The 16,501-nt window shown below is 39.8% G+C and overlaps 1 protein-coding gene across 1 annotated transcript in view; it reads right to left on the bottom strand.

Moving 5' to 3' along the window:
* The window catches only part of spegb (striated muscle enriched protein kinase b), a 48,160-nt gene that overhangs the window by 20,361 nt on the left and 11,298 nt on the right, over window positions 1-16,501 (bottom strand). The window contains exons 2-15 of the mRNA XM_083921511.1: window positions 12,240-12,323; window positions 11,501-11,567; window positions 9,819-11,338; window positions 9,505-9,648; window positions 9,187-9,369; window positions 7,802-7,968; window positions 7,436-7,524; window positions 5,243-5,418; window positions 3,646-3,906; window positions 3,377-3,535; window positions 2,382-2,571; window positions 1,985-2,214; window positions 272-391; window positions 31-135 (exon numbers count right to left, since the gene is read on the bottom strand). Coding sequence (XP_083777637.1) covers window positions 31-135; window positions 272-391; window positions 1,985-2,214; window positions 2,382-2,571; window positions 3,377-3,535; window positions 3,646-3,906; window positions 5,243-5,418; window positions 7,436-7,524; window positions 7,802-7,968; window positions 9,187-9,369; window positions 9,505-9,648; window positions 9,819-11,338; window positions 11,501-11,567; window positions 12,240-12,323 — 3,495 coding nt within the window. The remainder of the gene's footprint in view (window positions 1-30; window positions 136-271; window positions 392-1,984; window positions 2,215-2,381; window positions 2,572-3,376; window positions 3,536-3,645; window positions 3,907-5,242; window positions 5,419-7,435; window positions 7,525-7,801; window positions 7,969-9,186; window positions 9,370-9,504; window positions 9,649-9,818; window positions 11,339-11,500; window positions 11,568-12,239; window positions 12,324-16,501) is intronic.

The raw sequence follows: 16,501 nt of genomic DNA on the forward strand, positions 1-16,501 counted from the left end.
GAAATGATACTGGATATCATTCTTGCATACCAATGGAAGGGTCTAGCCTCCTAGGTTTCTTCCAGCTTAAGGTGATGGTTTTACCAGTGATGGATTCTATCACTGGAGTCCCATCAGGAGGGTCAGGGAGGATATCTGAAAACGATGACAATGGAATAAGAGGTCCATAAATGCTTCTGATCTGCCTTTGTCTGAACAAATCTGTTCATCAAAGTGGTTCTTGTTTGAAGCCTGTTGTGTTTTTATTGAGGCAATATGGAATGGAAATCACCTGTGACATAGAGATGAGCATAGCAGGTGGCTTTGCCAATTTTGTTAGAGATGACACTCTTGTAGACGCCACCGTGAGCATGGCACACAGAGCGGATGACCAGGCTGTGGACGTCACGAACTACAAGAGAAAGCAGAGATGAAAGGCCTGTTAGCATCTTAAAGTCCAATTCCGGCGCAAAATCATCCCATGATCTTTTTCGGCACTTACACTCATCGAATAAGCCATCAAGACAGTTTTTTTCATATATGAACTATTAACGGAGAGATACGGTAGGGTCGCTAACAGCCGGACGTAGCTAACACTGATTAATTTGGGGCAGTACGGGGAAGGCATTAAAACGGCTAACCACTAATACTTCCCGGTACCAGCTCCTCTCGTGGTAAAGTCCATTCAAGTCGATTACCAAAGTCAATCCAAAAGAAAGGAGCCCATTGGTGCTTCATTTCATGTGTAGGGATCATGCTACTGTAGAGGTTTGATGTTATTTTGAGCAGTATTAGTGGTTAAAAAAGCCTTCCCCGTAATGACCAGAGCATGTTAGCCACGTCCGGCTGTTAGCGACTCTCCCAGATTTCTCCGTTAATAGTTCATACATGAAAAAACTGTCTCGATGGCTTATTTGATGTATGTAAGTGCCGAAAAAGACCATGGGATGATTTTGTGCCGGAAATTACACATTAATGAAACTTAACTTGCTTACTGTATCAATATGTTTATTTGCACATTAATATTCCACTGTTATTCAGAAGACAACAGTGTTACGAACTTGACACAGGTTCTGTAAACAGTATATTCTCTTTGGAGATTTGGATTAAGGCCTTTGGTTTTTTCTGAACATACCATTTTGACCTGTGGTATCTTTTCTGGTTTTAGAAAAATTCTTTGGACATGTATACATCACCTTCAGAATATGTGTCTCAATTTGTTTCTTTTTACCACACTTTACTCTTACTTTTTACATTTCCTTTGTTTACGGTGCATGGATGTGCACAAATATCAAAATGCTGACTTTTTTCATGAAGGTGGTTGAAGGACTGAAAGAGATATTTATAAGATCAAAGAAGTCCGTTTTTGTTTTCCATGTGTTTAGTAGGAATCTTGTCTTTTTTGGAATAAATGCAAAAAAATTGTGTCAAATTAAACAAGATCACTGCGGACTAAGTGAGACTCTGACCTGAAAATGAATGTGCAAATTCTTAAAATGACTTCACGTCTGGACAGCAAACTCTGTGAGAGTATTGACTGTCCATTCTCAGAAGCAAGGTGGAAGTAGCGTAATATTCTAAAAGTCCTGCAAATCCTCCATGAGAGGGTGGAGAAGGTGGTGGATGGTCAGGTTCCCAACATGTCTGTGTTTACGTCCTGTCACCTACCATAAATTGTCAATTCCTTTGCATTGCAAAAGTGGTAAATGAAACTGAGGAAATGCGTATTTGCTCAGAACAGGGGCAGATTAGTGTTAGTCTGATCATTATACATTACATACTGCCATAACGGGCTTATTTTAGTTTGATTTAAGAATGTTTTCTTTTCTTCATGTAATTGCTAAAGTTCTGTTCATTCTCATCATTTTCATTAAAATGTTTATTTTACTTTATATATTTTACTTTACATAAAAATGCTAAATTTCCAATAGTGTAATTGCTTTGTATAGGCTTGAGTACCATGCCTCAACATTGGGTGAATATTAATCCATCTTGTAACTCTTACACTGTGTCATCTTCCTGTCCTCTGTGCTCTCGATCCTTTTGCCGTTGTGGAACCAGACGATGGTGGGGTATGGCAAACCGGCCACTTTACATTTGAGCACAGCCTCCTTTCCTTCGATCACATCTAGGTCATAAAGGGGTTTGATGAAGTCAGGCATAGTGAAGCGCTCCACCTCATTCTCTGGGACCTCTGGCTCTTCTGGGATTGATGGCATCTTCTCTAGTTTAGCCCTAAAGGGAAGGTAAGACATCGAACAGAAAGATAGAGGGAGTGGCTCATAGCAGGGTATGTGGATAATCCTCCTTATCTGTTACTGGATAAAATTACATTTTATAATCCATATTGTAGAAAAGTTATTGAGCTATGGCCCATCATCCAAAGGATAACATGATCTTACATCTGTGAGGAGATGGCTGGCCGTGGTTCCTGTATGTAAAGTTCGGCGGAGCTCTCTGCGTCGCCGTGACTGTTACGGGCCGTGACAGTGTAAAAACCCTCATCCTCATTGGTCACATGAGAAATAAAAAGAGAGTGCCGCCCGCCCTCCTGAAGAATACGAATGTCCTCGCTTTCTTTGAGCGGATGATCTAAAAGGGAAAAAAAAAAAAAACATTTTTCTTACAAAGTGTGTTATAATAACAAAATCAACAGCAAAACTCAAATAGGGGGAGAAATATATAAAAAAAGTAAGAACAGATAATTGCACAAAGGCTTGGATGTTAAAGTTAAAGGGCACCTATAATGGTCATTTTTAGGTTCATACCTGAATTTTGAGTTTCTATTTGAACATATTTACATGCTTTAACGTTAAAAAAAAAACATTATTTTTTTTATACTGCCCATGTTTTGCACCTGTATTCACCCTCTGTCTGAGACGCTTTGTTGCAGCGCCGGTCTCTGTAAGCCCCCCTCATGAAAAATCCCAGTCTGCTCTGATTGGTCATTACTTCCAGGTCTTCCACATTTGTGCTCTCGCCGTCTGTACTGTTCATTGCAGCCAGATAATGACTGTAATGGAGTATAGCAGCGCTTTTTACCCCAAAATAATAATAAATAAGAGTTTCTAAATCAAAAACTACAAGTTAACATTGTTATCCAAGATTGCAGGTTTCTCTGAGGTTAGCATGTAGCTACATGTAGCAGTGTTTGTAATGTAAACACTGCAGCAACGTGCCTGAAAACGGAGCGTTCAGAACGGTCTGAAATCTGAGGTTTCTACTCACAGGTATGACTTACACATAAATTGATCTCATTATTTGAAGCTTTGGCCACATATAATATGAACATCAGACATTGTAACATCATATATATGACAGAAAATATGGTAAAGTATAATAGATCCTGTTTGAGATGTTCTGTTATGGGTGCAAGAATAATTAAGTACAATCCTACCGAAGTGGCTCCAGATGACCTTAGGAGAAGGTGTCCCACTGACTTTACAGTCAAATCTAGCGTTACGCCCCTCAATCACTTCGAGAACGTCCAGCTTGCGAGTGAAGAGAGGTTCAATTGAAGGGATGACTCTGAGTTTGCCACATGAAGTCACTTCCTCTGAAGAGTAAATTTTGATTCAGAAGTAGCAGAGGAGACAAACAGGACGATCAAAAGATTTATTTTAATTTGACATCACACATATTGCGATACTCATTCTTGAGACAAACCTTTAGCTGTGCTGAGCTTGCACATGTATGTCCCACTGTCATCCTCATGTACGGAGTTAAGCAGCAACCGGCACTTTCTTCCATCAAAATGCATCTTACAGTTGAGCAATGCAGGCTGGATCAGTTTCCCATCTGCAAGCCAGTCCACATCTGTGTCCTTCGGTCCCATGACATGACACTCAAACAAAACTGTCTCTCCAGCCTTGGCTGTGATGTCCCTGACCGGGCGGATGACAGCCAGGCCCGGCTCAAATGGTGGTGCTGTGTGTAAATGAAGGACATTTTCTGAAGAGTGTTGTTAAGTGATACCTGAACAATTAATGTTTGTATTGAATCAGAGTTATGGCATCAATGAAAATACTGATTAACAATCAGGAAGTATCATGATATCATGAAGTCATGATGTAGCAAATAGCTTGATAAAAACTTGACACAGCTTCATTAACAAACACAAAAAGAGTGAAATTGGGATTTGTACATTCTTGAAGGGATTGCTTAGATATTTTGAAGTGGGGTTGTTTGAGTTACTTATCTACAGTCAGTGTGTTCCATAAAGTAGATGGTGGTCGGCCCACCCCAGTTTGGAGAATCAGGCAAGATGACAGAAACAGAAACTAAGCAAAAACTTCACCTCGCCATCAGACAGCCCTTTTCCACAGGGGACTGAAGCTAGTGATGCCCAAATGAAGCTTCACAAAGCTTCATGAAGCTTCATTTTCTTTATTTTTAAGTCAACTAGATGGAGCTCTCTGTTCAACAATGGGTTGAAAACACACGGACTTACCATTCATTGAGCCTTTTTCTTTAAACCAAGAGATCCATCTAGAGGGGTTAACAAATACAACTAATGCTTCATGAAGCTTCATTTAGACACTGCTATCTGAAGCTGTTATATCCATCTATGTTCTTGCAGAACACAGGAGTGGCTGGTCTATTGCTGCCTTGATTATTTAGTTTTATTAGTGAGACTTTGGTGTTTTAAAGGCTTAGTTCAGATTCACAAAAGTCACACAATAAAACAAACTAGCTAACTGGCTTTGAAGGGAGCATAGATAATGGCTGCAGTTCCACATCGGAAACGGCTGTCTGCAGCAAGGCAAAAAAAAAGGCATTTCATTTAGCTGACGCTTTTGTCCAAAGCAACTTCTAATAGTAAGTGTCTAAGTGCATTCAACAATTAGGGTAGAAACCAGAAAAGCATGTAATTAAGCTTCAAATACGCCGATCTATAGAGTGCTACATAAAAGTGCTTTTTACTTTTTAATCATCTTCTTAGCCAAGGTGCAGTTGAAAGAGATATGTCTTTAGCCTGCGGCGGAAGATGTAAAGATTTTCAACATTAAAAATGTTCGATAAACGTAAATATAACAAAGACTTGAACTGATATAGATGATTTGACAAGTGTAGCTGCTGCCCCCGTCCACAGCAGTACAGTTACCTAGGTTCCATGACTGTACTCCTGTCTGACCATCATCTGCTGTAGGTAATACACTGACTGTGGGTATGTACCTCATACAGCCCTACTTCAAAATATTCAAGCTATCCAAACTATCCATTTAATGATAACAAACTCCAGTACTTTTGAGAAGAAACATACCTTTTACCTCCAGCTTTCCTTCACACTGCTTCGTCCCATACTCATTAATGATCTTACAGGTGTAAATCCCAGAGTCTGATCTCACTACTGACTTGATGGTCATTTCAAAAGTGCCATCTTCTGTCTCACGCACGATGTGACGTGGGCCTGTTTTTACCGTAACTCTGTCCCTCAGCCTACAAAAGAGAAGAGTTAACAGAACAATTGTTGCCATGTTTTAAAACAAGAGATGAATCATGCATAAACCCCTCACAGCTTTTTTAAACTTAATTTATGCAACGAAGGGATGGCCAAGCACATACTTTTGCAAACACAAGCTTTCTTTTGGCTGGTATGGGGAGTCGAGGGGGAACACTAATGTTATGTTTAACAAATTCTTGTCTGCTATTGTCTCTCGAGAGTCATGACTAACTCCAATGGCAGAACTTGCTGATTCAGCCTATTATTTTCTCCTGTATTAAAGGATAGGGCTGGCATTATTCTATATTCAGAGAACCCACACCTTCTTAAACAGCAAACTCAATCAAAAGGGCTTTCATGAACTTTCAAAGGCCTAATTCCCTCAAATTCAAGGACCCAACATGACATAGTTTGAGACACGGATCAAGGTTAATAACAGTTATAAGACTGACTTTATAATGACAACCAGCAGGCTTTACAGAAGCTCACAGGCACCAATTACAAAGAGAGGCTTGAGTCAGTGAACACTTCTCATTGTGCCTAGTTCCCACAAGACATTAAAAGTTGACAGTTTGCCCTACTATTCACACTATGCAACTGTCTTGTGTCGGGAGAAATTAAGTTGTTGTGGCTTCCACACTACCAAAGAGTCACCGACTATAAGATCTTTCACCAGTGGAGCACTTGCTCTGGTATCTGATATTGCCTTGGATAGGTTTACAGTTAAAAACAGACGTTCAAAGGTGCCTTGTGTGTTGGTATCAAACACAGAGGGCCGTGACAACGCAGCGGGAAGCAGCCACTTCTTCTCTGGCAGGAGCTGAGCTTTGCCTTGCTGTTTCGCTGGTCCCCTAGGCAGCAGGGCCTGTCAGTGGCTGCACACATACAGTCTCCACTCAGCCCGTGTCTTGTGCTTCCATCCCCGACAACTCTGAGGACCCGGAAAGGCACTCGGCACGTGTTTTTGAAACACATCACGATCGAACTCCGAGTGGAGAGCACTGAGCCTACAGCTTTTGTCGGGGAGCTCCAAAAGCTGTCATCGAGTGGAAAATCAGGGCTAAAGTTTGTTGTAGGAACTTGGCATTACAGTGATGGCAGATTATGTCTCTCGCCTTCTCTCACACACTTTACTAACAAAAAAAGATTACATTTCTATTCTTGCACTAATTATAGGCTATAAATTCAAGCTATTCATTGACCCATGTCTATTTAAAAAAAATAGTTCAGGTCCTTAATTTTCCCCTCAAATTCACACATCTGACGCATGTGAACCATGAATATTACACTTATTGTAAACAAATTCAACGACAAGTCCTAACGTAAAAAAAAAATTGGTAAAAAAGGGAATATTCAATCTGCACTGATTTTTTTAAAATAAAAGTTCAATTCAATTCAATTCCATTTTATTTATAGTGCCAAATCATAGCAAAAGTTATCTCAGGACACTTTACAGACTAGGTATAAGTTACTCAACAGCTTGCACCTTCATCTGTCCTGATCTCCATAGTGCTGTGTTTGAGAAGGGTCTGGCTACACCCATTATGATTCTGGGATACTTGTGGTAATGGAGGAACATATCACCCAGTCATACATTGATGCGTTTCGAGTAATTCCTCAACAGTTACAGTACAGAGCTTTATGGCCCAGAGGGATAATATTTCTCAGGCTTTGTTTTTTTTTCATGGAACTTGTTGACAATAATAAAAATAAAGAATATTACCAGTCTCACATTGTGACACTGCTGTCACAGCTGACAATAGCTTTAATGAACCACTGGCTCAAAGAACATATTAGGAAGTTTTCTAAGAAAGTGCATTTCATGTATTCCGGAGTGTTGTCTTAGCTCCCATTAGTTCAGTCAGGGTTTCTGGGCACTGAGCAGCTTCATAGTACATGAGGGAAGCATTTTACCCGGGACGGATCAAGATCCGATCGTGACAGAGAGAAAGCATTTTCCATTCCTCATGCAAGCAATGAGTTAAAGTAGCGTGCTGAAGTGGGGGGACCTACCAATAGAGCATGGGTTTGGGTTGTCCACTTATTCGGACAGACACGGTGACTTCCTGTCCTTCAATGACAGCTTGATCACTCATTGTTACCTGTTTGAAATGTAATGTAAGTTAGGAGCTGACAGATTGAGCAATGCATTTTACCTTTATGTTTTATTTGACATGTTGATGGGATGACTACACATTTTGAGAACATGGAAATAGGAAAATGAATATTGATAGAATCAAGGAGATCCTGTAATCAAACCTTTTCATGCAACATCAGAAATGCAGTTAGGTGAGTGGCAACGCTAAACATATAAGAGTCATACTCTCAAAGGGAAAGTTAATGAGGTATCGAATCAAACCAGGCTCTCAACAGACTCACCAGAAATGCAGGGGGTTTCCTGAATCGTGTGTCAATAGTTGGCCTGAGCTCTGGCCCTCCATATTCCATGCCTTCCTCCAGGGGACTGAGATACTCCTCGTCAGATGTAATAGGGCTGCTGATATCCCTACGCACGCTCAGGTTTACCTTTGGCTCCTGTACAGACTCTTTAAAAGCAACAAGGTTACATTATGTTTCATGTTGTAGTTTCAGACAATCCTGCATGCAAACAATTCCAATATACAGTATATATATATTTCATGTTGTCTCTGTAAACTGAGAGCACAGCTTAATGAGGACACAGGAGTCCAAGGAGTTCATGCATTAATACCAAAACCTTCCCTTAATATATAATTACAGTCTTAGATGTCAAATGTGATATCCAAACAATAGTGGATTCACAGTGGGTGGAGCCAGTGAGCCTCAGTGGGCAATTTATAGGTTCAGTTTTGCCTCTGAGTTGCTATGGTAACTATAAGTGAGGTTGTTCAGCTGGAATATATGGCACAGGCATTTTGCTCAGTGAGATAATGACGAGGGAGCAGGAGAGAAATCATCTGAAACACAATGCCCTGTTGGGAAGAGACCAACAAGATGTGTTTTTAAGATGATATAGAGATAGATTTGTGTAAACAGACAATCTATGTAAATGTGTGATCTGTAAATATATAAGACCTTCCACAAATACAAAAAAAAAGATTTGTAAATTGACAAAAAATTTTAGCAAATATAAAAGCAAAAAATCTTTAAATACATAAAAACATCATTGCCACTTTTCAAAGAAAGAGCATACAGTGTTTGTATGAGCTGTTTTTTTTTTTTTTTTTTTTTTAATTATCAACGATAAGTAAGGTGCATTCATTATGTAGGTGATAATGTAGAATGAGCAGTTCATTATTGCAAAACCCTGTCAGGGACAACTTGTTGGTGTATTTGCACAACCATTTTATCTCTGTAAAATCCTTTTTGTGAGTTTACAAGTTGTGCTGTTGTGATTTAAGTTGTATTAATATTTACAGATTACACACGGATTGTCGTTTTTTGATTGTAGGGAATTTTAAAATTAATTCATGGGAATGAAGTAAGTGTCCTATCCCGTTTTGACTATGATAATAATTATCAGCTAATGATAACAACTACTTCATCGAAGTTAAATGGGCAGACGTAAATTTTCAATGTTGATAACAAAACAATAAATAACATGTCCGTCAAGGTTGTTGCAACAGCATGATGCTTTGCATGTTAATGTCCACAATCTTACAAGCAATTAATAGCACTTCTATTGCAAAATAATGTTAATCAAATATTTTAAGATTAGGTTTCAACTTTTTAAAGCTGAAAGCATATTCACTTAAATATTCGTCTATCCACAAAGTCAAACGTACCTGCTTTGACGATGAGGGTGGCACTGCTGGACGCTCTCCCCATCTGATTTACAGCAGTTACACAGTATTTCCCACCATCACTTATTCTAGCTGATTTGATGAGCAGAGTATGTCGTTCACCCTCCACTTTGACTGTGTAATTTGCAATGCCGGTGATTTCCATATTTTCTTTCATCCAGGTAACTTCAACAGAGAAGAGAAAGAAAAAGTTGAGAAAGAAAAATGAAAGCTATTTGTGTTTTACAATTGCTCAAATAGATATAATTCAAAATTATCTGTGAGGTTTTTGTTGTTAAAGCACATATTACAACATGTTACCTTCAGGAATGGGGGTGCCGGCAATTATGCATTTTAGTAGCACATCTGCACCAGCAGATGCTACAGTGTCCTGCAGGGCAAATTCAAATAGAGGTGCCTCCATTGGATCTTCTCCAGCAGACACATACGAATCATCTGAAGAATCTGCAGTTTAACAAAAGACAAACCTGAAGTGATTTCCCCTTGTGATCAAATTAGAGGAAAATCCCCTCTAGTGAAGAATAAGTAATTGGTTGATTAAACATAAAAAGCAAGCAGACTGGAACATCACACTGCTACAGAAAGCTAAATAAAAGAAGCTCAACAAATCTAACCTAACTCTGGAGACATAGGCCGAGGGCGACGGTTCTTTCCTTTGGTCTTCAGCTGTCGTCCTTCTTTGGCACTAGCAGTAATCTGCTGAGGCTCACTCGTCTTTACATGAACATCCTCTTCCACCTTTTCATCTTCAACAATAATTGCGGGGATTCTCATCTTTGAGGCTGATTTAGATTGATCGACTTCAATTCTCTCCTCCGTTGGAGTGACTGGTGACATCCTTGGGGGTTTTGAAGGAGGTTGATGAGCAGGATCTTGCACAATGACAGCCCTTTTTTGTACCAGTGGACTTTCAGTTCTGTTTTCAATTTTTCTTAAGGCTACCTCATCTTTTTGTGATGTTTGCCCAAGAGATTCTTGGATGTGTGGATTTTCTTGCATTCGTGAAACCCTTTGTACGAGCGGACTTGGTGGCCTTCGTTCAACCTTGCGTAATGTCATCTCAGCAACATTTCTGCTTGGTGACTCTACCCTTTGTTGATGATATAATGATGGTGATGATGATCTCTGAATGATTTCCGTTACTGGACTGACTCTACTTAATTCTCTCACTGATCGTTGACCCGGTAAGTCAGATAACTGCATGGACTCTGGGGTGCCTGCAACTTCTCCATATCTACTGACAATTACAGTTGTTGAACCAGTGCTTGCTGTCTTTTGGGGTTGGGACTTCTGTTCTTGCTGTGTTTGCTGTTGTTGCTGCATTGGTTGCTGACTATGTTCCTTTTCTCTCTGTTCCTTTGCCCACTGGGCACGCTCCCTTTCTTGGAGCTTTTGAAGAACTTGTGGAGGAATAGGTTCAATTTTCCTTAAAGGCTGGCGCTGCTTGCTCTTTAGAGTGAGCTGTTCAGTTGAAAAGGACTTCTTCATATGAGGTTTACCAACAAGCTTTTTAATGCGCTGGAGCTCCTCTGTGAACTTGTTCTCAATGTCCTGAACTTTTTGGGAGTAGCGAGGTTTATCCTCAAGCGAAGCGGCTCTCTGTCTAAACATAGATCTTCGCTCAGCAGCATCCTCTTTCAAAGCCTCCCTTAGATCTTCCCTTGAACTTTCTCTCGAGATGCCCAACCGGCTTCCTCCATCATCTGAATCTACAGATCCAGCACGATTAAACCCCGCCCAGGATCCTCCTGAGATGGAACCCTCTGGGATATCAAGGCTTCGTCTACGCTCTTCCAAGCCCCGGACTTTCTCAAAAACCTTTGAACTTGCCCTGGTAAGCTTTGGAGATGGTCTGAGAGTAAATTCTTTCCGGGAGTATTCGCTCAGTGGAGTCTGTGGTCGAGAGTCCTGGGTGTTACTCTGGGACACAGATTTTGGCTGCTTAACCTTTTCTTCAAACTCCCCAGGCACTGTGTCTTGGTAGTCAGTTGGCACAACATTTTTCTTCCGCAGGCTAAGAGGTGTAGTTGAGCGACTTGGCATTGGAGAGGTGGATGGACGTTTGATGAGTCTTGGGGATGGAGGTGGAAGGGCTTGTGGGGGAGATTCTCTTGAAAAATGCTCTGACTGGCTCCTGAAATAGAGGATTTGAAGCAAAATCTGTTGGAATCAGTAGGTTGTTACTAATTAATCTGCTGAGTATTGTATGAGTCCAATAATATAATCAGCACACTGAGGTCTTTTTTTTTTTTTTAGCTACAACAGCTAGGGTAATGTGCATGTTTCTTTGCCTTGCCTGGTTTTGTTAGAGTGATCCTCATGTCCATGTGTTCTACTGTCATCTTCTGCACATTTGTCCATCACTGCATCTCATGTAAAGAGGAGATATGACATATTGTATAGGTAAGCAATCAGGTTATTGCATTGATTATGAAATAAGGCAAATGTAAAGCTTCATTCCTTTGAAAACATTGGATCAAATGACAAATTGTAAAGGGGTCACCCATAGTTCACATAGTTCACATTTATGCAGTTCCCCTTAGCTCTACAGAGCATCTTAGTGCCTTTGAGCTAAATGCTTTGATTTTCAGCATGCAAACACAGCTCTCATCAGCCTTGTTTTCAGCCAAAGCATGCAGCTGTTTTCACAGAAAAAGCTGTTTAACTGACTTCCCTCTACTTACTCAGCACCATGCGGAGGCAGACAAACTTAGCGACTAGATGTTAAACACAATGGAGCCATGAGCAGCGGTGCCAGTATATAGTTGTTTTACATTCATTAGGCTACATAGACACAAATACCAGTCCAAATTTATATAATTTTTGCTGCTAATATCTTCAACATAACAACTTCATAAGGTGATAATAAATCAATGTTGTGTAAGTTGCGATCTTCCTTTGAAACATTTCAAATCTCATTAATAAATCTATAAATGTTGTGATATTGTAGCACTGATGGGGGTCATTAAAACAAAAATAAAATAAAATCTATAATTATCTAAAGGAATATTGCATGTTGGAAACATGGTGGATACCTGTATGCATAGCCTGGTCCTCAACATCCCCACTATCTTCTTTGGTCTCAAATTGGTCACCTTCATCCTCTGTTGTTTCGGAATCTGAAAAAGATATAAAACAATGGAAAATAACTTCTCACTAACTTTAATTTGAAATGAATCGCTGTTTGAAGAACGCTATATGCCTTTTCAACAGAATTCCATCGCTAGGCAACAGCATTGGCCCTTGTGAACTTCCTGTCAGTTTATGTCATTCACATCACTAATAGTATGAAACCATTGACCAACTTAAATATAAAATTTTTGGATCTTTCGGCGCTAATGGAAAACCAGGTTTCCATAGTAGCAGCAGAAAAGACCAGAGAGCACACTGTTGCTATTGGAATCAATGACTACTATTCACTTGAATATAGTTGGGTGAAAGGAAAGTAATAAAATCCCAGTGCAAACTCATGTGGATGGTGACATTGCAATCAAGTGCAATATTTGAGAGCAGAATTCCAGCTTTGTGGAAAAAAAGCCACACTAGTCTTAAATATGTCACTATATGTATTTTAAAAAGGTTAAAAGATTAAATTATCCTCCTTCAGCTACAAGTTTAGTTTTCCATTGCATTGTACCTCATTTGTTTGATTATTTGAGAGTTGTCCCCCTCAGGGCCTCATCAGCACAGCTCAAATAAATGTACTAAATTTGCTGCAGTTGAATAGTTGCTGAGTCTTCATAATTCATAATTAACTCATCAGCATCTGCATGTTAATGTTAAGGTATAGGGAATATAATATGTAGGAGCAAAAAAATCCATTTTAGCCATTTCTAACCTAAGCAATTGTTTCAGCTACACCAACTGAAAGGCATGACTATTTTCCGCGGATTGAGAGAAAATTCAGTCATTGGTAGAACTCAAAATAGAAAGCACTATTGAGTCATTGGCATCCAAGCCGCTCTCATGAGGTGTTTGCTTCACAGTAGGTGGAACGACTTAAATACAAAGAGAAGCTATCTGTTGTTTGCTTGCAGTAAGAGAACACAATAGGATTATGTCCGTCAAAAATCTCAAATACTGAGGCAGTGTTCACAAACCAAATGACAGTGACACAATCCAATAAAAATGTATGTATTCAGAAAGGCCATAAAATAGTTTGAACTATATTTATTTAACTGCTGTTCTTATAGCTAACCATGGGTCAGATTGGTCAAGGCTTTGTCTAAATCAGGTACATTGTCAGTTATTCATCAACCAATTGTTCAAATTTGAGAAAAGAGTCAAACATTGCTGCGACATCTCCAAGATGGCCGTCATTGTACATTTTTACAGGCTAGAAAATAGGTGACACTGTAAATGCTGCATGACAGTGCCAAATTTAAGACTGGGTTTGCACAAGATAATTAAATTAAAGGTACACTAGTTTTTAGCCATAGTGGTGGTGTGGCTCGAGTGATAGCAAGGTCTGTCAGCCCACCACAAACTGTAATATCTCAACAAACATGTTCCTCAGAAGATACATCCTACTAAATCTGGGGATCCATGGCATTTCATCTCGTGCCAGGTCAGAGTTTTCACTTATCCAGCGACATATCTCAGCATCTAGATTGGCATCACATTTATGCTTCCCTGCTGATGTATTCCAATGACTTTGGTGCAGTTTCATTGACGCTTGACGTTTCATTCAAGTATTATATAATTTCCAGTTAGTATAAGACATATTCATAAGTATTTATTATTTTCAATATACTAATTGCAAAAACAGTATAATATACAGTAGATGACTATGTAGTATTCAGTAGTACTGAAGTATGGAATTGGGACAGGTCCCCGTTTTTTGTGTACATGCACACACACATAGGAGACGCCATACACATTCCTGCCATTACACTGATTGACAGTTGAGGGTGGTAATGTTCAAATAAAAATAGCATTATGCCAGAAACGGCAAAGGAAGGAGACATGGCAAACATGGATATACACACAATTTGAACACTAAAGGACTGCATAAATTTGATTGACTAAAACAAAATGTCTCACCAGACAAACCCCAGCTTCTTCCTCTGAGATTCTGGTAAGCGCTTTGGTATGAACTTCTTATGATGAATTTTAAGCATATTTTACAGAGATTCCACAATACTGCCGTAAAAAAAAGTTCTGCCATTCGACGGGCTTTGTGTTTTTTTCACCGAACAAAACGTCTGCACAATACTGCCCAAGTGTGTGGCTTTAGAAAACATATCCAGCATTCTGAAAGCAAAAGAGGCGTGACGTGTAACACAACAAATAGAACGACTAGTGTGTGTGCTTGGAGTCCCCTATGCCGACTGTCTCTTTCACACAGACGTTGATCCGGCTCCGTTACTGTCTCCGCTGCCAGGGTAACAACTCTGTCCCCTCATTCAGTTTTCGTACCTTTGTTTGTACGAACAGTGAGGAGAAAAATCAGCACAGCAGTCCCCCCTTGAACAGGCTGTGTGAAAGGGGCTTTAGTTGAAAAAGGTGGATGCCATTGCATTTGTAAATTAGAGAAGTTTCATCCAAATATAGTGAAAATAACTTAAAATTACTTTGAATTGAGTTTATTTCTTCAACTCTGCCTTAAAGCACATCTCTAGTAGTAAGTTCCCAAAGAGGAAGGGATTAAACATTGTACAGCTTAATTAGTCGGTGGCTTCACAGGGGTACGGTGGCAGTGGCTGACTGCGTGGGGTATTACTGTACAAATGCCACAATAATCCCAGGAAAGAGCGGTTCATAGACCTGTCACTGCAGCCCTGCAGAAAACCACATACAGTAGTTCAAGTTACACCCTCCATAATGAGATTTATACTTTGTTGGGTACCACTAAATGTCTTAGTTTTGCTCGCTGTGCTGCTGTGACATTTTAAAGAGGTGTGTGTGCGTGTGTGTGTGTGTGTGTGTGTGTGCGTGTATTAAATTTTAAATCCTGCTAATTTTTAACACTCCCATTGTAACACTAGGGTTAGAAGATGCTTTCATTTCAGGATATTAATAGTTTCTCAATATGTGTATCTTACAATAACGAAGATAATAATGTATCAGTCTGAAACAACACAGTACATTAGCATTTAAGTGAAACTGTCAATTTTTCAAAGTTAGTTCAAAGCTATGGTGGTGCCATGAGCTTGGTTATTTCTAATCAGAGTTTCTATTGGAGTATCTTCATCTCCTTAAATCATTGTCAATGCATCTGACACCGTCAAGTGCGAAAACATTGTGTGGCCAGTTTTTGAGCAGTACTGTTAATAATATGCCTCTGTCAACATTTCACATGGAATATGTTACAGTTGTATGTTGTGCATGTAGTAAATGGTTGAAACAGTGTATAGTAAATAGATGTGTGATTTTCAAAGATAACATAAAATAGCACTTGCCTGATTTTTTCTTTGGTCTGGATTTGTTTTCATGGCCACTGTTGGTATGTCCTCGACAGGTATTTTTTGTCTTGGCTTACATTCAGCAGCAGGGTATTCCCCGAGATACACTGGGGGTTCCGAGCCATTACTACACGCCTAAATCAGGACATTTTCTATGAAGACATCAGCAATGAATATCTAGCTTGGATATAAAAGATTCAACTTGTTATATCTGCTGACGTGCAGGTAAAAGCTCCTCAATCAAATGCAAAGAAAAATTGAAAGAAGGCACTTTGCTCCATTATATAACAAGTTGCACCTCAGAGTGTTAGCACTTCTTCTGAGAGAATCCGTTTCTGAAAAGCATAAAGCAAAGCTCTCCATCCGCAGGTGGAAATGTCTATTGAATGCATATCATCCACTCTGAGGGAGCCCCCCCGTCCACACAATAGCCAACGACAGTGTAAGCATCTTCCCCCGCTGTGTTCCACCCCACAGGCAGTGCACACCGATAGGCAGAAAAACCAGTGGGAGTGATCCAGCCCTCTTGAGATCAGTGTTCTACAGCACTGGTTGACATTTTTCATTTTTCCTTCCTCCCCATGTGTCTTATTCTTCAACTGGTGTAACGAGCCGATGTTGTGCTGTCGGCAGAGAAGGGGAAAATCACTGCAACAGCTAAAGGGACCTCCTCTGCATAGCTCTTGCAGCAAATGTGTTACTGGCTGCACAGACCGACTGCACAAAGCAGTTCTATTTCCAACGGACATGATTGATTTGATTGCCATACTCACTGCTACACACGTATAAAATAATACAGCTATTATTGAGCACAGCATTTTCAGCTGTTGCTGATGTTTGATGCATGTGGTTTAATAATACTTGAATATTCTAACATGACTCAGTATGTAAGA

The sequence above is a fragment of the Echiichthys vipera genome, assembly GCF_963691815.1.
Source record: "Echiichthys vipera genome assembly, chromosome: 10".
Lineage (NCBI taxonomy): Eukaryota > Metazoa > Chordata > Actinopteri > Perciformes > Trachinidae > Echiichthys > Echiichthys vipera.